Source organism: Meleagris gallopavo, chromosome 2 (genome assembly GCF_905368555.1).
Source record: "Meleagris gallopavo chromosome 2, MGAL_WU_HG_1.1, whole genome shotgun sequence".
Lineage (NCBI taxonomy): Eukaryota > Metazoa > Chordata > Aves > Galliformes > Phasianidae > Meleagris > Meleagris gallopavo.
Genome location: NC_139405.1, coordinates 8,056,192 through 8,077,571, shown reverse-complemented (window position 1 = coordinate 8,077,571; position 21,380 = coordinate 8,056,192). Strand labels below are relative to the sequence as shown.

The 21,380-nt window shown below is 41.0% G+C and overlaps 1 protein-coding gene across 12 annotated transcripts in view; it reads left to right on the top strand.

Annotated features, from left to right (window-relative positions):
* Positions 1-21,380, top strand: part of EHBP1 (EH domain binding protein 1) — a 195,268-nt gene that overhangs the window by 106,509 nt on the left and 67,379 nt on the right. For all 12 annotated transcript variants that reach the window (XM_085218795.1, XM_085218798.1, XM_085218804.1 and 9 more), the window contains 2 exons: positions 17,386-17,564; positions 18,209-18,257. In XM_085218795.1, the coding sequence (XP_085074921.1) occupies positions 17,386-17,564; positions 18,209-18,257 (228 nt within the window). The remainder of the gene's footprint in view (positions 1-17,385; positions 17,565-18,208; positions 18,258-21,380) is intronic.

Genomic DNA, 21,380 nt, shown 5'->3' with positions numbered 1-21,380 from the left:
GTCATGGAAAGGCTCTGCCCCAAGGGGCGGTGAGTATGGCACAGGCTGCCCAGGGGGCACGGCCCCAGTGCCGGAGCTCAGGGAACACTGGGACAGTGCTCTCAGCCATAAGGTTTGCATTTGGGTGATGCTGTGTGGAGCCTGGGTATGGGGTCAGTGATCCTTGTGAATCCCTTCCAACTCAGGATATTCTGTGATAAGAAAGTTGGGAGCTGCAGGGAGCATTCAAGTTTCTAGGACTCTCATGCTCCTGAACACCAGTGTTTTCATGGCACTGTTGAGTCTTGCAGGGTATAAGCTGGTTTAGGTGCAAGCACCATTGCCCAGGCTGAAGCATTTGAAAACCAGCTCTAAGTAAAACCTGGGCTAGCTTCTGGGATATGTAATCTGAAAATCCTTATCTGCGATGAAGGTCTTTTATTATTCTTTAAACTATTTACCTTTTCTCCTACGGCGGGAGGGAGCTGCAGGGCCAGCTCCTGGCGTAGGTACCAGAGGATAACCACCTTACTGCCATTCATCGTAACCTTTTCAAAGGACAGGGAAGGCTTTGATTCACATGCTTGGCTTCACAGACTATTACTTCGTGTTTTGTTGAAGCTTTGCTTTCTAAAAGGTGAAAAGAAAGAAGGAATGCTTCTCCTCAAGCAAGACACTTTTAAAATTACCATCAAAACCAAAATCTTCAAAATCGTAACAAAATCTGATGAAACTTACCCTTTCTCTGTAGAGTTTTTACACCTTAACCTCAGATTTCTTAAGAAGCAGGGTATAGAGCAACTTTTAAATGGTAAACTTGTTTGTTTCCTGTGTTGCCTTGCAGTTTAATGAGGAGCTAAATACAACAGGACTGAGCTGCTGTTGCTGTAGCATTTAACTATCAGCTATTACATTAGACTTCATTGTGGAGTTGTTTCATATTGTTAAAATCTTCAGTAGGCTCTAAACTGTATCAGGCCCTCAGCAAGTCGTTCTGTTAAGGAACTGAACTAACAGTAGCCTGTTTTCTCTGGTTGCCTGAAGGGTGGGTTTGGTTCAACTTGGCTGGCAAGCACCTCAACTTGGAAATAAGCATGCATGAATAAATATTCCTCTGCTTCTGTCATGATGAGTTATGGACATATTACAAAAATAATTATCTCCACTTCATAAATCAGTCTGATAGTTAGCTTTGGTTTAGTTACTAATTCACTGCTCCTGCTAATCTTTCTTTGGTTTGGTCAGATACTTATGCATAAGAATAAATCATGATTACGTGACGTTTAATTTTTTTGTTGGTAGGGAAGAACAGCGAGTCTAAAAGCAAAATCGACAGCTTCCATGAATGAATCAGCAGTACAGTGGTGGCCCTGAAGCATTAAGCATTAGCAGTTCAACCCTGCTGCGTAACAGTCAGAAATTTTACATCATTTATTTAAAATAGTGGCCATAGTTAGTTCTTGACTGCCTGGTTAATTAAATAGGATTGATTTGTGAAGCTGAGTATACTGAAAAGTGAAAACCAGCAGAAACAGAGAAGCCTAATATGCCAGAAGCTAAGCTGTAGGGAGTGTGACACAGTCTGGTATTATACATACATGTTGTACACAGACTCACAAGCAAATACAAGGTATGTGCAAATCTTTTTAAGTAGAGAGAATCAAGCCAGTTAGAAGAAAAACGTTGTATTACTGAGGTGCTAGAAGGAATACGTTACCAATTCATATTGCAACACAGCCAGGAGGACTGGGAGCCTGCATAATAAACCAAGCACTTCTGAGATAGTGCCGGCACACTAGCTGCATGTTCTACAACAGCATTTTTTAGCCATGTTCAACAGTGTGCTTGCTGTCGCTCCTCCATTTGTTGAATTCAGGATGACCTTTGCATGAATAAAGTCAAATAGGATTAAGGCAGGAATTTTCAACAATGGGAAAGAGCAACAGATGTAGCCGACTTTGAACGTGGGAGGATTGTTGATGCACGGTTGCCTAAAGGGAGTGTCTGTGGTGACAAAAAATGGGGAGAAAAAAACAATTTCTTAAAAAGAAAAAAACCTGAATAAAAGAAAATAAATACAAAACAATCCGAAGGAACTGAGTGATCGGGGTTTTACTGAAGTCAAGGTTTTAGATATTTTTGTACTCCTTCAGAAGAACTGTGTATTCTCTGTAACTGTCACTGTATGAGCCATCTAAGGGTTTTGTGTGTAATATATTTTTTGATCCATGTTTTTTCTGGGTTATTTTGATATACGTGGATGGAATATGGAGAGAAGGAGATGTTTCTCTGGAGAAGTAGTCATTTGAATACAAAACCCAAATCCAGATTATTTTTTTGTTTGATTTATCCTATGCAGAAGCATATAGATCAATCTTAAAATGCATGCAGTGCGAGCACTCTATGTAGAGGCTGTTAGAGAAAGAAAAGGTTATAACATAATTAAAGCAAGAAATCTTTCTGTTACAAAGAAATCTTAGACAGTTCTGTATTTTATGTCCCTATTAGATAAACTGAGTTTGTTTCTGTGTCAAAAAATAGGACATGCATGTTTTTTCTTGGTAGATTTAGTGAAATGTTTTTGTACTTTTATAGAAGAATTTGGTTAACTTTTTAAAAATATAACTGATTATTTGGAACTCACTTTGTTTCATTGTTGACAAGAGCTATTTTGCAGTTTAGTAGATAGTGTTAATCCCTAAATGATGCTTCATAGCCTGTAGTAATGAATAATGCACAGATTTTAAATATAGTTCATATATAATTCAGACAAATCAGCTTTGAAAAGCATGCATGGGAAAAGCTTTTAAACTGTGAATGAAATCATGTGCTCTAGCTCAGCAAAGTGGCCTTTAAGGAGCTCAATAGAAACTAAAGTAATTAAGGAAATCCTGTTGTAAATGTTACAAAAAATACTGTTTGCCTTACTATATTAGAAAAACAACTGTGGTGTTTAAGAGCTTGATGAAAACACTCACTGATTAGATACATACATTACTGCTTGTAGAGAAATCATTTGGATTCGGAGGATATAGAGTGTTGAAGCACTTTCTAACAGCTTATTCTCCTCCACTGATACTCCCTTAGAGCAGAACTGTGTGCTGCCCACTAGCTGATAGCATGCCACTGTGAACTCAGTAATCATAACACACATCTCATCCCCAATAAAGGAGTCTTCCAGCAGATACTAAAAAAGTGGGAGTGAAAAATTTGTAACTTGGTATTGAATATCTTGAAGATCGTGACTCCAAGTGTCAGAGGTTTCATCGATAGTTTTTGTTGCCTCAATGAAGATGCTGTTACGCTTAATTTTAGGACTAGGAACAACTTGATATGCATGCCTAACATCTTCAGCACCAAGAGCTGTTTGAATCAAGTGGATTTGTAGCTGTAGAAGATGTCTTCTTTTTTCCTTTGGGCTCACCACTGAGACAAATACTGTCCTCTGCACGAACCTCACGTGTGACTGCTGACCCTGACTGTACATGCACAGTTGTGTGAAAGGCTCTCACATTCATAAGAGCAGAAAGATAGAAATACATTCTGAATGAATTGGTTGGCGGTGACTGTTGGACACCTGGACTTCTGTACATGTTCATGAGACTCCGTGCAGAGTCCGCTGAAGGCACTGAGAAATGGAGGATCTTTAGTTGGTCCTGAATCAAAGTCTTGGGCTGTGAAATCTTCCCATCTGAGTTCTCATGTGTATGAACTGCTGGGGTAAAGTAGATAGAGCAGTTTCTAGTTCCTTAGTTGTCTTTTCCATCTTTAAAGGGTGATCGAAGCACAAGTCAGAGTACAGTCTCTTTATCTTTCGTAGGCTGAGCAAAAGTTCTGTTCTCCCTCGCTTCATCATCAGCACCTCTGAGACAACAAGGATGTCTCTGTGCTCTTCTTCACATCTTTTTGTGGTCTTTTACAAGGATGATGTTGCCTGGCTGATTTCAGTGCAAATAGGTTTGAAACCCAACTTAGCCACTCGTGCACTGAAAGTGTCCTAAAATATTGCGCTATCTGAAATATTTGGAAATAAAAATATCCTCATATTTGTTCATATTTTTTTCAGTTACCTATGTTATACTTTATGTTTCTAAAGTTTTATGAAAATCATTTTTACTTACAAAACAGAATGTTTTTCTTGTTTCAAATGATCTTAATCATTTTCACACATGAAGACACACCTCGAGTACGTGCATGTATATTTTCTTAGCATATGCATATGCATTCGGTTGGTGTCAATATATTGTTAGTGTAAGAAGTGTGGCTATTTTTATCTCCTTGGACATATTGTTGATCTATTTACAAATAGTTTTTGTTGACTACAAACAATCTTTTTTTTTTTTTTTTTAAAGTATTTGGAGAGTCTGAAGACCCATCCAACAAAAGGAACTAGTAATATGTTCAGGACATGAAATGATTTGCATCACTGCACCTTAATCCTTTTAGAAAGGATGTTTCCTAATTTTAATTTTGGAGGAGCCATGTTCTGTGACCAGTCCCCAGACAAATGAAATGTTTTGCTCCATTTCGAAGGTGCTGTGTGTTTTTTGGTGTGCAGATAACATGTGATTTACTCTTCATCATCACTTTTCTCACTTTTGCTGTGTTTGAGACACAGTTTTACCAATATTTTGTGCCCAGTACAGTGGGAAAGTTGGAAAAAATGCACACCTTCAGACATCTATCTTTGAAATGGATGTTAGCAGTTTCACCTCCTCTTGTCTCTTTGGCTTTTGTAGGCAGTATGGGTTCTGTGCTGAGTGCATTCAGGTGCTGAGAGTCCTGTTGAAAAATACTTGGAAATGGTTTGCGTGGATGGTAAAATAAGTTAGCTTCCAGGTTTTCTTATTGTATTGGAACAGGGAAGATATTTTCGTATTTACTGAGTCAAAGTGGGGTAAGAGGAAGATCAAATCCTCTGTGATTTCAGTTTCTGTTTTGTCCACTTTAATGAGAGGATTCCCTCAGAAACAAAGAACTGTTCAGCGAGATCAGCTCTGACTCTTGGAACAACCACGTTTGTTTTGATTAGGCTCCAGCAGCACGTCCTCTCTGACCTCTCCTTGTAGGTATGTTGGTTGCAGCCACCTCTCTTATGCAGTCTGGGGCACAGGAGCTCTCTGGAGCACTCCAGAGTGTGTGGGCTGTGGCAGCATGCAGCATCCCTGCCAGTTGCAGAAGGGGCCCTGGGGACTGCTCCTCCCCAGCCTGCCTCCTCCTGGGAGCCCCATGCCCTCCCTTTCTGCCCTGCAGACAAGCAGGAGGCAGTGGAAGGCTTCACATGCAGCTGGGCTGGGAAGGAGGAGCAGCTCACAGTGCCAGGGCTTTATAAAACAGATTGTAAAGAATCATTGCAAAAGGACTTCACAAAAGTATTTATATATACTAGGAGACTTTGTGGCAGTAACTCGTTGAGAAACTGAGCTAAGACTGAAAGTAGCATGTGTGTGATGCATTTATCAACTCACTGTTCTCTCGTAGTGCTTCTGTTTGAGCTGTCCATTAATTTTATTGCAGCTGCTGACAAAACTGCTCATTGAACTCTAAAGGTGAGGTGGGTATGATTCAAGTAATGTCCATCTGCTTGTTCCCTAGTCTTGTCTTGGGTCATGTTCCTGCTACCTAGCAATCTCCAGAGCCCACACTTAAAGATGATGAATCCTACAGGTGCCTTTAAATATTATTTCAAAGTTCATCTAACTTGTAAGTGATACCCAGTATTAGAACAAACGTCGTAGTATCTGCTAGAACCTTATTTAGATCTGTAGCGACAAAGTGAAAGGTGTGCTGACTTCTGTGGCTTCCCAGAAGCTCAGCACTCACAGCTAGCTCACCATGTTACCAAAGCTTACGTATGCCTCTGCTTTCCTTTATTCTCCCCGTTTCAACTATTGTTATAATCATTTCATCTCTTGTTATGCAATTAGAACGTTGCTACACATTTATTAGCAAACTTACTGTCAGACTAGTAGTAATGCTCTAATTTACACTTCCCAAAGCATGGAAATTCCCCTGTAAGGCTCCCTTCTCTGCTCTCCTCCACTTATCCCGAGGTGCTCGTGCAGTGAAAAGTATTGCAGGAGACTGAGATGTGTGAATGATAAGTGCTGTGTGCGTTGCAACACCTGGACGTGGTCAGACTTGCTAAGGATGATGTACAACCTGAGTTTTCTGCATTTGTGCTGGCGTTTGGCCAAAGCCTTTTTCCCCCTTGTAGCTGCTCGGGGTTGTCTGATGGATCTCAGTGCATCCGCCAGCCCAAGGTAGAGCTGCCAATGCCTTCCCCAGAGGCCCTCTGGTAGCACTAGTGCTCCTGCGTGGAAAGCTGTTACCATCTTCATCCGGGTGTTTCTTAGTCCTGTCTGCAGATGAGTGTTTGGGATCACTAACAGCTCACACCAGAAGCATATTTAAGCATTGCATCATCCAGGGACCAATTTGAGAGCCTTTCTTTCACGAGTGCTTAATTTTATTTAACCTAACCACAGAAATTAAGTCCAAAGGACACTTAAAATGTAACGCTTCCTTCCTTTCATACGCTGTCAGTTCAAAGGCATAACATCTCTTAAGAATCTTAATCCAATGGATATTAATGTATTAGGGATCCAGTGATGTTGTCTGTCTTGTCACCACGGAGTTGATGATAGTTAAATGGATTCGTGATTTGAATAGTATTGAAAGATTGGTGAATCATGAATCCAGCCCTGGCGCTGCCTTGGTCCTTGCTGTAGAAGTGCCCTCTTGAGCTGACTGTTGAGGGGCTGGCAGCTCTGTACAGCACTTTCTGTGTGGCACTTGTTACGTACATGTAATAGTATGTGCTAAAAGCCCTTTCAGGTCCCTTCTGTTGCTGTATCCTAACTGTACTTTTTCTCTCTCACTCGCTCAGAATGTCTTCTCTGTTTATGATCTGCAGAATGTGTTCTTTGAAGTCAAAATAAGCTTTCACCACAGCTTGTGTCAAAGCATTTAGTAATGTTAGCTTTAGCATGCAATATTTCAGTCAGAATGATTATTTTCTTATTGATCTGACAATACAGTTTTTATTTTGGAGATTTGAAGCAGGAAAAAAAAATAGCAGCTGAACAAATTCTGTGCTTCCAAGTATTAGATAGATTTTTAAAATGATGAAGTGCTATACTGTATTATGAAAAAAACACCCACGTCTATCTCTGCAGACAATGTATGAGCACATATTTCATTCAGGATTTTATGAGTTAGGTGCTGGGGATCATTGAGGAGTTTTACATGTGCCAAAACAAAGCGCAGAAGAAGTGACTGCTGTGTATTGCTGTAACACCCCCAGAGCATGGCTAACGCCCAATTACTGCGTGCTTAGACTTGGATGGTAATTACAATTGAGCTGTAAAATATTTTGACAGTTTCCAACTGTTGTGTGGTTATTAGCCAGACATCATATGGGACTGAAGCGCAGGGATTTGATTTGTTTTCTATAAAGATCTGCTTAAATACAGACTTTCAAAATAAACACGTCGCATAAAGTGTTAATCAAAAGCAGCATTTAATTATTAACAGCTTTTGTTGACTTCTGCTGGAGAGAAGTTCTGTTTTCTGAAGATTTTGATTTCTTAAATGAGACTTGCCATACCTTTATGCTTCAGCTTTTCATTTACAAGCTTTTACTTGTTGAGTGCTAAAAGCATAACCACACCAAATTTAATTTGTAGCATGAAAATGATGTGTGTATTTTTCAAGAGGATAGATTTGCCAGTGTTGGAGCTAGAAAAGCTCATGTTAATTATGTATTATAAATCAAAAAGGATATTTTCTTTTAGCATGCATTTTTCCTTTTAGCTGCACAAGTCCTAGCAATTAGCAAATTTGGAGAGTGTAAGAATTCCTGGAAAAATACAGGTTAAGCCAAGTGACACTTGAATTGCTGCTACTTTTACATGTATTTTTATTTTGAAATGAAACTCATAAAGCAAACAAATTCAAAGTGCATGCAAATTAAGCTCCAAATTGTGCCAATCTCGTTATGTTCATTAAGCTATTGAATCTCTGAGTAGTGGCTGTTATTCCATGGAGGCTATTCACAGAATAAGGTGCTATTCAATGAGGTAAAGATAGCTATCTGCCTTCATCCTGCTTCAGTAATGCTTGTTCCTTTGGGCAACTAAAACAAGAATATTCACATATTCACATCTGCCATTCCTTCCTTTTTCATCCATTTTTTAATAATTTTATTTTGTTTCATATGGTTTTTATGAAAGCTATGAAGGGAGCATTCTTTTGTGGTGCAGAAGAATTTTTCAGGTGCTATCATCTTGATTTCTGTGCAAAAAAAGAAAAAAAGAAGAGAGGAAAAAGAAAGGCTACATTGCCAGGCTGTGTCATCTCTACTGTGACTGAAAGCCAGACCCGACTGGTTCTGTTTTCAGTGGATTTATTCTTTGCCTGAATTCCTGATTTCACCAAACTGTAATCAGGCGAGGCGGTAGCTTACTGACTGCTGTCCTGGGTTTGACCTGAGCTATAATCCTCCAGATGAAATAGTCTTTCTAACGCACGCTAGGTTTTAAAGTGTTTTTGTGACTCACCGTGAGAATGTTATGAATGGGAGAGAGCCTTCTTCCTCGAAGAGGAGAAGTCAGAGTGGCAGAGTTGTGCTTCTCCAGCAGCCTGCCTCTTGGGCAGCTGGAAGGGAACCCAAAGCCGTCCTCTGCACAAGTGCTCACTGGGAGCAGAGGCTGCTCTAGAGACTGTTGAACCTTGTGTGTTCAAGGCACTCTAGCTGAAATACACTGAAGGTAGGACTGAAAGGCATCTTAGGGTTGCTCTATCCTTTTGCTTGGCCACCAGCAAGCTCAGCTTTACAAAAGGAAAGATTTGTTCAGCTTGTTGTTAGCAGCCCTCCTGCAATAATGCATCCATAGCTTTCCGAGGTAGTCTGTATGAGTGCCTCATTATAGTGTTTTACAGATTGCTCCTCCTAACGTCTGACCTGTTGCAATGAGAGCCTGTCAATTCCTTCTGGGTAAACACTGACATGGGAGGCAAAGGGCTTGCTTGCTTCTCCAGACTCTTAGATGCTTGGAGATTTACTACGTTCCTCTCCTGTATCATTTTTTTCTTTAGAATAAATGAAATAAATTTGTTCCAGCTTTCTTCAAAGGCTTTTTTTTTCCCCTAATCTTTCTTTGGGCTCATCTTCCCTATACTGTGTCGCTGAGAACTTAACATAAAATTTCAGCTGCGGCTTTATTGATGCTGAAGTGGAGTGGGAGAGGCAGTACATGTCTTGCAAGCTTTATTCCTGTCTGTACATCTCAGCATGATGTTTGTCTTTTTCACAACAACCTGATGTTGTTGACTTATGTTCAGCTTGAATACACTGTTTCCCCCACATCCTTTTGTGAAGAGCTGTTACCTAACCAGTTCTTCCTCATCGTGCATTTATGTAAATGATTGCTCCTTCCTATGTTGTACTTGTGCCTATTGAATTTCATCTTGTTTTCTTCAGGCCTTTTCTCCTTTGTATATGCTCGGAGTTCTTTTAGTGTGTTTGAAGTCCATCCCAGCTTCATGCCTAGTTTGTCATCCATCTTTTTAATTCAAACTTTTAACACTGAGTCCAAGAAATGTGCTTGCAGAACCCCTTTTAATGCATAATTCCAAAAATCATTTCAAACTAGACTCAAATATAGTTTTCCAGTCTGTTTTGTTCCTGTGCTGTGCAAGTCTCGTTAAGGCTGCTATGAGAACATCTTGAGTGACAATAAGAAAAGCTTACCTACAACCATAGTGCTGTCCCTGCTGCTGCTCCCCTCCTGCTCACTGCTACAGAAGGAAATCAGGCTGGTTGTCACCATTTGTTGATGACAAATTGACATTCATTCTTCATCTTCTTTTTAACTTTCACATGCTAACACGTAACTGTTTGTTCCTCTTTTTTTTCATTAGCTTGTTTGCACTCTTCTTTTTATTTTAATGCTTTGGAAAGACTGAAAGGGAACATCATATTTTCCTACTCATCTGGTTTCTCACCCATCTTCTTCAGGTTTTCAGATTGCTGATTGATTTCAGATGCCAGTTCAGATCGGCTCTTCCAGTACCCTAAGATTATATTAAACATGTCCAGCTGATCTGAAGGCTTCTGCCTTATCTAAATTGTTTCCACACCTGGCTGAAACCTGACCTTTTTGTGGCTGATATTAGCAATGCTAGTCTCCAACTTTCAACTGACTTGCAGAATAAAGGCTGATGAAAAAAGTAGAAAGACACTGTGCATTTCAGATGGCTCTGTATCATCTCTGGGTAGCTCCTTCTTTCCCACTGAGTGGTGAAGCAACATTTTAATTAACATCTTGGTATTGTTTGTAGAGTAGAGTATTAGCAGAGTGGGCTGCTAATGCAGGAGTTTAGCAAGGCTAAAACTGATTTGTTACTATTAGGCTCCCATTCATGTCTAGCTATCCTAAGGAGCTAATAGCCTTGTTTGTGTTTGGTCTATGCTCACGGACATCAGCATCTCATGCAAAGTGATGCAAGGTGCTCATTTTATTCCCACCCTCAGTTAAGAAGCATAACCCAGACTTTGGAGGCACAGCAGGTGTCATCAAAGCCAAACTTAGAAATGCAGAGTGCTCCTAGTCCCTCTGCACACAGGTTGTTCTCCTCTGTTAGCACACCTGTGCAGCTCTTGCCTGTGCTCTTCAACAGTTGAAACAAAGATTTCTCGTAGGCAGAGGCTAATGCTGCTGTAAATCTACCTATGGCTCTGCATTAATATAGATGGTGCAGTAAGTTTACAAAACAAGTATCTGTGATTTTCTGTGGAGCAATGTCACTGTAATGATACAACACCAGAAGGTTGCCTGAAAAAACAACGTCTTGAAATGTTTTGAAGAGTGGGAGAATGACTTGCGTTTGTTTAATGGCTCCTGTTAAAAGAAAAAAACAGCAGAAATTACTGCAAAAGCAGCAGGAGTTCACTGTTTTTAGAAAGAATTGGCAGTGACTATCATTTTTAGCTTGCCTTGTGCTTTCTTTTAGAAGAAATTCTTGTGACCTTTTCTGACAAGCTCTAACACTTCCATTGTTCGCTGCAGGCCTTTGAAATGTGGCAGAGATAGCCTTGGGCCCAGGGAGGTGCGTTCTGCTAGTTCAGTTCCCATTTAACAAAGTTAAAAGCTTTGAAAATTGCTATTCCTCATCTGTGGTTTGAGTTGCTTAATTCTGGCAAGCTGCCCAAACCCCTGAACCTTCCCATCGTGGCCGAGTGCCAGGGATTGTGAACCAGCAGCATCCTGGTGGCTCCACTGGCTCTCTCAGCACACGCTGCAGGGGAGCAGAGCACTGGGGAAAGGGAGGTGGGCACAGGGAAACTGCCCATCTCCCAGGAGCAGAAAAATGAGGCCCTTCCCCTGCACTGTAAGCTCTTAGCACTGTTACGTTGCACATGAGTGCAGCAGAGAAAGCTCGGTATTTGCTTCTACTTAGTGCTATAAATTAAATACCTTTTCCCACTTCTGTTTTAATTGAAAATACTTTGTTCAGGACAAATATTATGCAATCTAGGAGAAGAGAGAGCAGCCAAGCCTCAACTCATCCTTTTATAAGATTTGAAGCTGAGGAGGAGCTCTCTTGGACATTTTTTTTCATGGCTTGCTAACCATCAGGTGAAATGACTTGCACACCAGTAACCAAGCCCATTATGTTGTCTCGGATTAGTTTCTCCTTTACCAGCTCATTAACATAATCTTCTCCTTGCCCACAGCGAATAAATTTTGGGGTTCTCAACCCGGTGAGTGAGCTACGTTCCCTTCCCATGTGGTGTTGCTGCTGTCTGCAAGGAGCATCCGAAACAGCAGGTGGTCATCGATGGTTGTTCAGCTTTGGATAAATTGTCTGTTTTGTTCTTCATGAATTCCCACCAGGAGACAGGGTCTGTGTGCTGTTGCCCAAGTGAGGAAATCGTCTGGTTGTTGGTGTGTTGTGGCTTGTGGTTCTGAAGGTTTAGAGTTCAGTTCCTGAATACTTGCTTTTCTTTCATCCTTTTAATCCCTAGCAATAAAAACTGAACCAAAACAAAACCCTAATGTTAAAGATTACGCTAAGAAAATTCACTGCTAGGCAAAGTAAAAGCTGAAAGAGGGTTACCAGATAATGAGAAAAATTACAAAATATGTAGCAAGTATGAATTGCTGGATTGAAGATAGTCTGTTACTGCAGTGTCTCCTATTTTTGTGTGCTCCATGACTATGGTTTGTACACAGGAACAGATTTCAACTGTATAGCTGCTTTTCATGACTTTTGGCTGGCCCACCTCCACAGTCAGTGCCTGGACCAAAATATCCAGACCAGAAGAGGCAGCTGTCTGTGGTTCTCTGTGCAAGTTGAAAGGGGTCTGAAGAAGGACAACTGCTTCATTGCCCAGATGTTGCTTGTCTGGGGTGCTATGGATGTGTACACCAGGTTCATGCTTGGTAGCATCTTTGAGTTCTTATGATAGCTGATTCACTTTACTGGCTCAGGCAAGTGATTTAATTCAGGCTGCTTCCATATTTGTAAAATACCAATTGTGAACCTCTATTATGTCAATAAATTCATTTACTCATTGTGCAGCGCCGTAATACTGTATGATGGCTATCCTGCTGGAGATCGCAGGGAATCTGGAATTATATTTTTGATACAGGATTTGTATCATACTTCTTAAATGAAGCCTAGTGCCATGCACTGTAAATGAACGATCCGAACTAATGAGCAACAACTTTTGACCTTGAGCAATGGTGGCTAGGGATCGTGTGAGAAGAAATGACAGTGATGATTAGAATCAAAAATGACATCATAATGTTTGTTTGTGGGGTTGGACGGGTAAAAAGTTATGTTGATTAAACTAACCCAAGCATGAGGGACAGGCTGGGACCAGAAGTGATGGCATGTTGAAGGACAGACGTTATTTGTATGATTCAGCCATGAACAGCGTAAACTAGTGCTAGTTTAGAAGGAAGAATGACAAACTGTAGGGAGCTGGAGCTGTAGAGGAGAGGGAATGCAGTAGTGGTGTCTCAGGCTGGCTGTGCTTTGTGATGACATGCATTATCTTCACTGTTCTCCCGTGGGCCCTAAGCATTCAGGTAAACGCAATGTAATTCAGCTTTTGGCTGAATTGTCCTCCTCCAGCTGAAAACATTGCTGTCGACAGGACTAATTGTTCCATACCCTGGCATTTTAGGTAGCATGCACTTTTTGCTGCATTCCTCTTCTTGTCCCAAGTAGAATTTGGAAAAGCTCTTTCCAGCCTCACAGCCACCAAAATATGCTAAAGCTAAAACCCTTAGGGTGAACTAGTTCCACCTTCCAGGTAAACAGCACACTTAAGGCTTGTCCAAAGGATTTTACCTTCCTTCCTACCTGGCAAAACTTGCAAAAAGTTTTAAAAGCTTTTTAGATGAAAGTTTATATTTTGTTGTATATCCGCAATAGCTGTGGGCACAGTCAGAGGAATGAGGAAGGCATAGCTTTGGGTGGGGACTGATGGATAACAGAACTAACATTTCTTTCTGGGAAGCATGCGTGCAGCTTCCTCACCAGAGGAAAAGAGCAATGCTGCTCGAATTTTGTTGTGTCCTCATACTATTCTGGTGAACTGCCACTTAAAAAGCAAGTAGCTAGACAAAGAGTAACTAAATGAAGAACGCTTCAGTAGAGCTGGGTCGTGAGGATGTTTTTCCATCTTTGGAATAAAACAGAAAGCAATTTTATTCTGTCTGTGCAGACTTCCATTTTCTATTTCTGTCCTGTTTCGAGGTAAAAACTGTCTTTTGACTTAAGCCTGGGCTGTTCCACAGAGCGGTATAAACAACACTGAGAGCGCACTGGGTTTGCACGGACTTTTCCAATAGCATGAACTCTATTAAATGAGCCATGTCCAGTGTTAGAATACTCCCGGGCTTGGCAATTCCTGTGGGTAGAGCTCCATGTTGTCTGAAAACTAAAATTCTAAGATATCAGCCAGATGATGATGATGATACATGATAGATGATCTGCTTGACTGACACGTACTGGCTTTGGTCTGTGGCATTTTTCTGAACTGAGTCCGTGTCTCAGTTCAGCTGAGCTTCTGAACCTCTTTCTGCATCTGGCTGTGTGTCCCACCTATCTGTGGGTTCCGTTCATTTACCTTATCTTGCATTTTAATGGTTTCACAACATTCAGTGAGCTGGTTGGCACTGCAGCTTTGATAGAGATGAGGGAAAATCCCTTTTGCTTTCCTCAGTCAAATAAGTCAGGGACTGTTGCCTGCACTCGCTCCTCGAGGAACACAACTTGTTTGCTGGCTGCTTGCAGGTCTTCCTCGCACTGACTTTTAGCCCTATCTCAATATTGGCCCCACTCCTCCTGCAGATAATTACTTTTCCTCTGTAGGGAGCAGTGTACGTTAATACAAAATGTAGACCACATGAGCCTTCCACCCAGATTCCCACAGCTCCTACATCCTTTTCCCTTGCTCCATGGCTGCTCTTGGCCCTTTCCCTTGCAGTGCTGGCTCCGTGGCCATACATTCTTGTCACCGGTTCCCACAGTGGGTTTCTTGTAACCAGCAATGCATCTGATGCTGCGGCAAAACAGTTATGTAAATAGTTGGAAATGTCGAAACGCAGCCTAATATCTAAAGCTATGGATCCTCTTGTTAATGGTCTGGTGGGATAGTCTCCCAAGGGCAAAAACGCATACGATATGCAACATATTAATTAAGCTACCAGAACATGTAAAAGGAGAATAAATATAGAGACTTCAGAGCTTCTGTATACGATGAAACATGAAGGGTGAAGCTGGAGCTGGCTGCACAGGCAGATCCACCCACACGGGGCTGCAGTCTGCTCTGCACCCACCTGCCACTAACCCCCAGCTGGAGGGTGACCGCTGCTCAGCAGGGATCTGGGCCTCTCCCATGGGTGCTCCTGCTTTGTTAGTGGTGTCTCCAAACGGTGTCTCAGTGGCTGTGGGTTTGAACTTAAAAAGCCGAGCTGGAACTGCGTGAAGTTCAGAACAATGGCATTGTCAGCACTTAAAAGAACTGTGCAAGGAAGAGCGATCTGAGCTGTTAGTTTGTTTGATCAGTTCCTGCCATTCTGAAAGACAAGGACTAGAAATGGGTGTTTGGTGGTTGTATTTGTTCTGAACTTTGAACTAATCTGTACTACCTGCAGGTATTGAAAGACAATATTTTCCATCATGATTTCACCAAAAGGTGAAACCCTAAAACTAAATTTTCTTAACCCTTCTAAAGCAGTGTCGGGTGCTCCTGTGGTTTTGCCATTGTTCACCCATGTGTCTTGGGCTGAAAGCTTTTATCATAGATTAAATAACAAAAGCTTTCACTCAGGTGCTGAATGAGAGCATACTATTATCATAATATTAACTTCACCTTTATCTGAAGAACTCGCAGTGCTAAATCTGGAGAGAAAGCAGGATATAATTTCTGCTTTATCAGCTAGAGAAGGGAAAACTAAATTGCATTGTGCACACGCTGAAATCTCGCACCTTCTGAATAAAGCACTTTTAGAAAATCTGAAGTCAATGGAAGCACAACTTTGGGGGAAAAAAAAGGTCCAACTTTAAATTTTCAAGGGATTGTAGTCTGGATTTAATAAATAGATAATTTTTAAATAAATTGTTAAATTCAGCAGAATGTATTGATTTAACAGCTTCGTATGTCCTTTTGTAAAACCTGGTTTTCAGTTTTAGCTGTGTAATTAAGGCGTTTGAATGGTGAGGTTGCCTAAGGCCATTTCAGAGTTAACTAAAAAGCGTTCAGATGGAGACGTGAACGGTTTCTGTGGAGAGCGTCAGCAACAAGTATGAGGACTTTATAGCTGACCGTGGACTTTATAGCAGTGCCGTGTGCTTTGGCAGAAGTAGCTCCTTACTTAAGAAATGATGTTCTCCCAGGTGTATTATTCCCACGTGTATAATTTCGATATCGAGTCTGTTTCAAATAACGTGTTACCTTAGATTTAGGAGCGATGACTTTTCTTTTTTTGCTCAAGATTGGAAGACGCAGAAGACCCTGATTCTGTGTCGCTGAATCTGAATCTGGAGTAACTGTCTGGAGGGCCCTAAGCGTATTTGTTACTCCGGTTTAAGTCTGAGGCATGGAGAAGGTTTATCAGGGATTGCTTCTTCTTACTCTTCCCTAGGTTGTGTATCCCCATTAAAATGTTAATTCGGTGTAACAAGAGATGTTTGTCTCATCATGGCATTTGTGCACGCTGATTTGAATCACCGGCAGGACTGACAAAGCACTTTCTGACTGAGTTGTATACAGGCGTATACGTATGTTGTGGTATTTAAAATCACAGTAAGGTACACATTTTGCTCTTTCTGAAGGAGCTGGCAGTGCATCTATCTGATGGTGGAGTAGCAGTGTTTATAAAACAACTTTTCAGGTCTGACTGTCAAAGAAAATGAAAAATTGCTTTCCTGATTCTGTAAAATCTCTTCCCCAGAAGCAGTGAAACCATAAATCAGTGTTCCTGGCAGCTAATTGCTGAGCACTGACATGCTTCAGTCAAGTGGGGGCATCATTGGTCTTTCACAACTAGGCAGTATGGCCAGAATTGCTCTATTTTATAAATCATCGCTCTATTTTAACCCTAATTTGGGGACTCTCTAGCTGTAAGGTATGCAAGTTTGTGTATACGTGCTTTTAATTGTATTCTTTTGGAAAAATAAGGGGGTCAGATTTTCCTCTCTGATTCAGATTTTGGATTTGTGTCAGGCAAATAATTCTGTTCAATTATATCTCAGAAGTTTTGCAAGTGATGGTATTTTTGTAGTGAAACAAGGGCATGTTTCTTGAAAGCATCGGCTGCAATTACTGAGTTCTCTGCTGAATTCTCTGGTGAATGCCAAACCCTTGAAATAAAATCGTTTTTATATTTTATTCCATTGTATTTCTTCTATTGTGTGAACAGGAATATTACTAAAGTGTCAAAATACTTTTTGGGGGGAACTATTAACCTATTAGCTGATGGTCCTTTTAAAAACCACCTCTGATGCAGTCAGAGCTTCCAACCCACACATCTGTGAGGTGGAGCAGCGTGGTGGTGGCTGGGAGTGGTGGCTGCAGCCCCTGGGCTGTAAATCGTTGGTTGGAGCCCCACAGCCTAGCAGGATGTGGCAGATTGGACCCTGTACTCCCACAGCTCAGGATCCCATCACGATCCTCCTTGGTGTCCTTCGGAGCCGAGGGCAGCGTGGGGGATAACGACTTGCAGTTTGTGTGTTTTGCAAGTTGCAGTCATTGTAAACTGACAGCTGTGTGGGACATCACCTCACATCAAAAGAGGCTGATCATCCAGTTAGGCCAATTAATGTTAATTCTCATCTTCCATTAAATTATTTTCTCTTTTTTCTTCCTTTTTTTTTTTTTTCCAGCCAAGCCCAATACCAAGTCCTGTCCTGGGGAGGAAGCCAAATGCGAGTCAGTCCCTGCTTGTGTGGTGCAAAGAAGTTACAAAAAACTATAGGGGAGTGAAAATCACCAACTTTACAACATCGTGGAGAAACGGGCTTTCCTTCTGTGCAATACTGCATCACTTTAGACCAGATCTCATGTAAGTTGTGTGCTTTCTGCCTGCATAAGCTAACTCTCATAGAAATACACAACATAGAACTTTGCATAAAAAGCAAATCTCCGTTCGTTTCAGGTACAGATCTGTTTTGCTCTTTCCTTTTTAAAAGAGAAATCGTCCTTTCTAAGAAAGCAGGTTGAGGAATGCTCCAACTTGCCGACCTCTCTGCTCTCTCCTGTTGCCCAAACAACTGTTTCTCCCCTCGATGTGATGTGTTTTTTCTTCTCCCTAATCTTACACAAAGAACTGACTTCAAGATGATTATGAAAATTGTGCTAGTGTTGAAATGAGATGAGAGAAATAAGCCTGTAGCCCTTTGTACTCTGACAAGGAGAGATTACCTCCTGGTAAATTTGGTTGTCAAGGCCAGCCTTCAGCCCCTGCCTTAACTTCTTTTTGAGATGGAAAGCTCCAGGCAATGAAACGTGTCATCGGGGCTTGTTTGTTTATTTATTTATTTATCCCTTTAATTTTCCACGCTATTAGTTTTGTTGATTGAATTGCTGTGAAATTGCTAGTTACTGTATGATATTATTGCATGTCAAATTTTTTAGATTCGGTTTGTTTTCAAAACTGCTGCTTTTATCAAATACTGTACATACCCACTGTGCCATTTTCCCCCTCAGTGACTACAAGTCCCTGAATCCTCAAGATATTAAAGAGAACAACAAAAAGGTAAGAACTGCCAGGAAGAAAAAAAAAAAGCAGACGTAGCTTCAATTTTGGCTTCGCTGCAGGTTTTTATTAATTTTGGGAAAGTGAGGTTGTTTTGTAAGGTCAGAACTGCAGCTCACAGAAGGTATTCAGCCTCCTGTGGCTCAAATCGGATGCATTATTGACTCCAGTTTGCCATGGTCTTTAACATTCACCACAAGTGCAAGGCTGGCATTAGGCTTTAATATTTCTACGGCCTACATTAACTGCAAAAGCAGAGGGAAGGGCTGGGCAGCATTTTGTAAGCATTTCTCCTTTTTTTTTTTTTATATCACACACACAATTAAAAAAAAAAGAAATGGAACTGTTCTCAGATTGTGCTATATGAGACTCGTAGTTCTTTTAATAGGGCTCCATGTATCAGTCACAGGCAGTGTTGCTATTGTGGTGAATTTTACGTTTTTAAAGCTGGAATTTTACACGTGTCTTGAAACTGTACAGCTGAGAGAGGTGACAGATGCAGAACCTGTGCTTTTCTGCAGCAGGGAAAGTTTAGGTTGAGAAGTGCTGGGACAACACTTGGCAAACAAACCCAGCTGTTTGCGGAGCGCTTGCAGCATTGTGCACCAAATACCTCCATGGTGCGGAGATGGGAAATATTTACCTGGAAGAAGCGGCAACTTATCTGGGGAACCACCTGAAGGCCTTTATTTCCGCTCCTGACTTTAGATACGTTGCAAACTTTGGGATTTTCACGTGCCTGAGTTTGGCCCTAAGGACATGTAAAAATGATAATTTTCATGTGAGTCACTGATAATAAAATGGTTCCTGAAGATTGTCTGATAATTGTTTTTAAGTGCTTTTCTTCTCCGCGCTGTGACTTGACTTTTGCCTGGCTTTAAACACGCTGGCGTATGTAGGGAGGAAGGTTTGATATATTTTGAGTAAATTAATGAGGTTCAATGCTCTATAGAAAATGTAACTAAAGAATTTTAGATTGTAGATATGTGGAATTTCTGGAAGTGCTTTGCTGAAGTTCATTTGTATTTAGGGTAGTTATGTTTTACTGTGTCTGAACGCTTACCCATTAGCCAGAAAGTTACATGTTAAAACAGTGGTTAAGTGTTACAGATAATGAAATATCCCTGAACTGCACTTATCTAATGAGTGATTTGCCTGATGATATCCTCTTCATAATAATGCGGGGTCTTGTGATGACCTCAGTGGATTACCCAGGACATCACAGCCTTGTCTGTGACAGTGTGGTTTTGTACTTCAAGTTTTGTTGGTTGTACGGGCTAATTAAGCTGGATTATAACAAAAGAAAAGAGTAGATTGTTAATTCAAAACGTTAGCAGTGCGATCAGTCATCTTTTCTTTATGAAACTGTGATGGCGAATGCGGAACTTTGTAGCCCATCTCTCTGGCAGGATCTCGTTCCAGTCCTGAAGGAGCTGTGATTGTTGTTATTGTGCAGTTTTTCCTTTCATCACTCCACAGCCCTCTGCCTGACAGCTACATTGAGTATCTCGGTTGCTTCCTGCAGATTTATTTCCTGGTCTCACACAGTTCTGCCCGATAACCCCACGTGCCCTCGGTGGGAGTGAACGCAGCACTGCCAACAATGGCTGCCTGTAAATTCCATGCAGATATGGAGCACGTGTGACAGCGATTCCTCCTCACCAATTAAAATAACATCTGTGGGTGAATAGGACAGTTTTCTTTGTCTGAAGCATCTCCTTTTTTCCCCTCCCAGGAAAGGAGCTAAGAGGTGGCTGTGACTGTAAATTAAATGTTAATCTGCAAGAGTGTATCTTGCAAAAGTGTGTGACCTGTTTTTTTTTGTTTTTTTTTGTTTTTTTTTTTTAAAGAGAGAGAGGAAATCTTAAGAAAGAACTTATGTAGTGTAATTGCTTGCATAATTACATGTTGCTTCCAAAAAGTCCATCACTGGGTTTCTTTATAATGCACACAAGTCATTTGCCAAAGTGGTGCTGCCAGCAATGCTGAATCAAAAAGGGCATTTACCTGTGACATCTGATCCGGGCTGGGATGTCAGTGCGTTATGTAATTGGGAAGTGGCTGGGAACTGCCTGGGTGCTCCTGCTGATGGATCGCGACTGACGGCTGTCAGTCCGTGTGCAGGAAATTAAAAAGCGCTTCATCAAGAAGCACTAAAGAGGTTCGGTGTCCTGACTATACCAGTATGTATAACTATCTCAAAAAAAAACCAACACCACATTTTTGGTGCATTGTGCTCGTTGCAATTTCTGATTTCAGGAACAAAAGAGAAACCAAGGCTACCTCTGAGAAAATTAAAGTCATTGCTATACAGTGAGTGATAGATTCTCAGCTGGTTGTGGTGCTACTTAAATCTCTTATGTATCTAACTATACCCATATAACCTTCCCAATTACATTATTCAACTTTTTATTTTATTTGACTATTTCCACTTGATCCTTAGTAAATCACAGTGAGTAGTTCATCACACTTATGACATACTGGTAGTGTGGTCCCTTCTCAAGGGCAGGAATGTTTCACATTGCTCATAACGTGTTGTGCACTTGGAAAATGAAAGCTGCTGAATGACACAAGGCTGAGACTTAATGGGGCTGAAAGGATGGGACATGAAGTACAGTCCTAATAATGAACTCCTGCTTTTAATTATTTCATCTTGAAGTAGCTTCATCAATAGTAGTTCATCATGAAGATGATTCTTTCATTTGAATGATTGCTGTTTGGAAATGTTGATGTATATTCTGAATATTCAATTGGCACATCCAGTTTCAGGATGCCTTTGATGGTGTTTTTTCCAGTTTTTGATCATTTCCCATGCGATTTCTCAATGCGTTTGTACATGAGTGATCACCTTCACAAAATGTACCATTTCACAAGGAAAGAATCATTTTAGAACATACATTTAAACAGAAGAAGGTAGAGTTACAGGGTTAAAGGTGGCATTGTCTCCTCAACTTTAAGCTGGCAGCCGTATTTTATAACAGGTGCTCATGATCACATCCACAGTTTGATTCCACAAAATAGTAAGCACGCATTTAATGGTGTGTGTGGGAGTTGCTAGTTGGCCTCAGTAGGATCAGGCAGGAACGTGGCTAAACACACGTGTAAACATTTGCAAAATCAGGA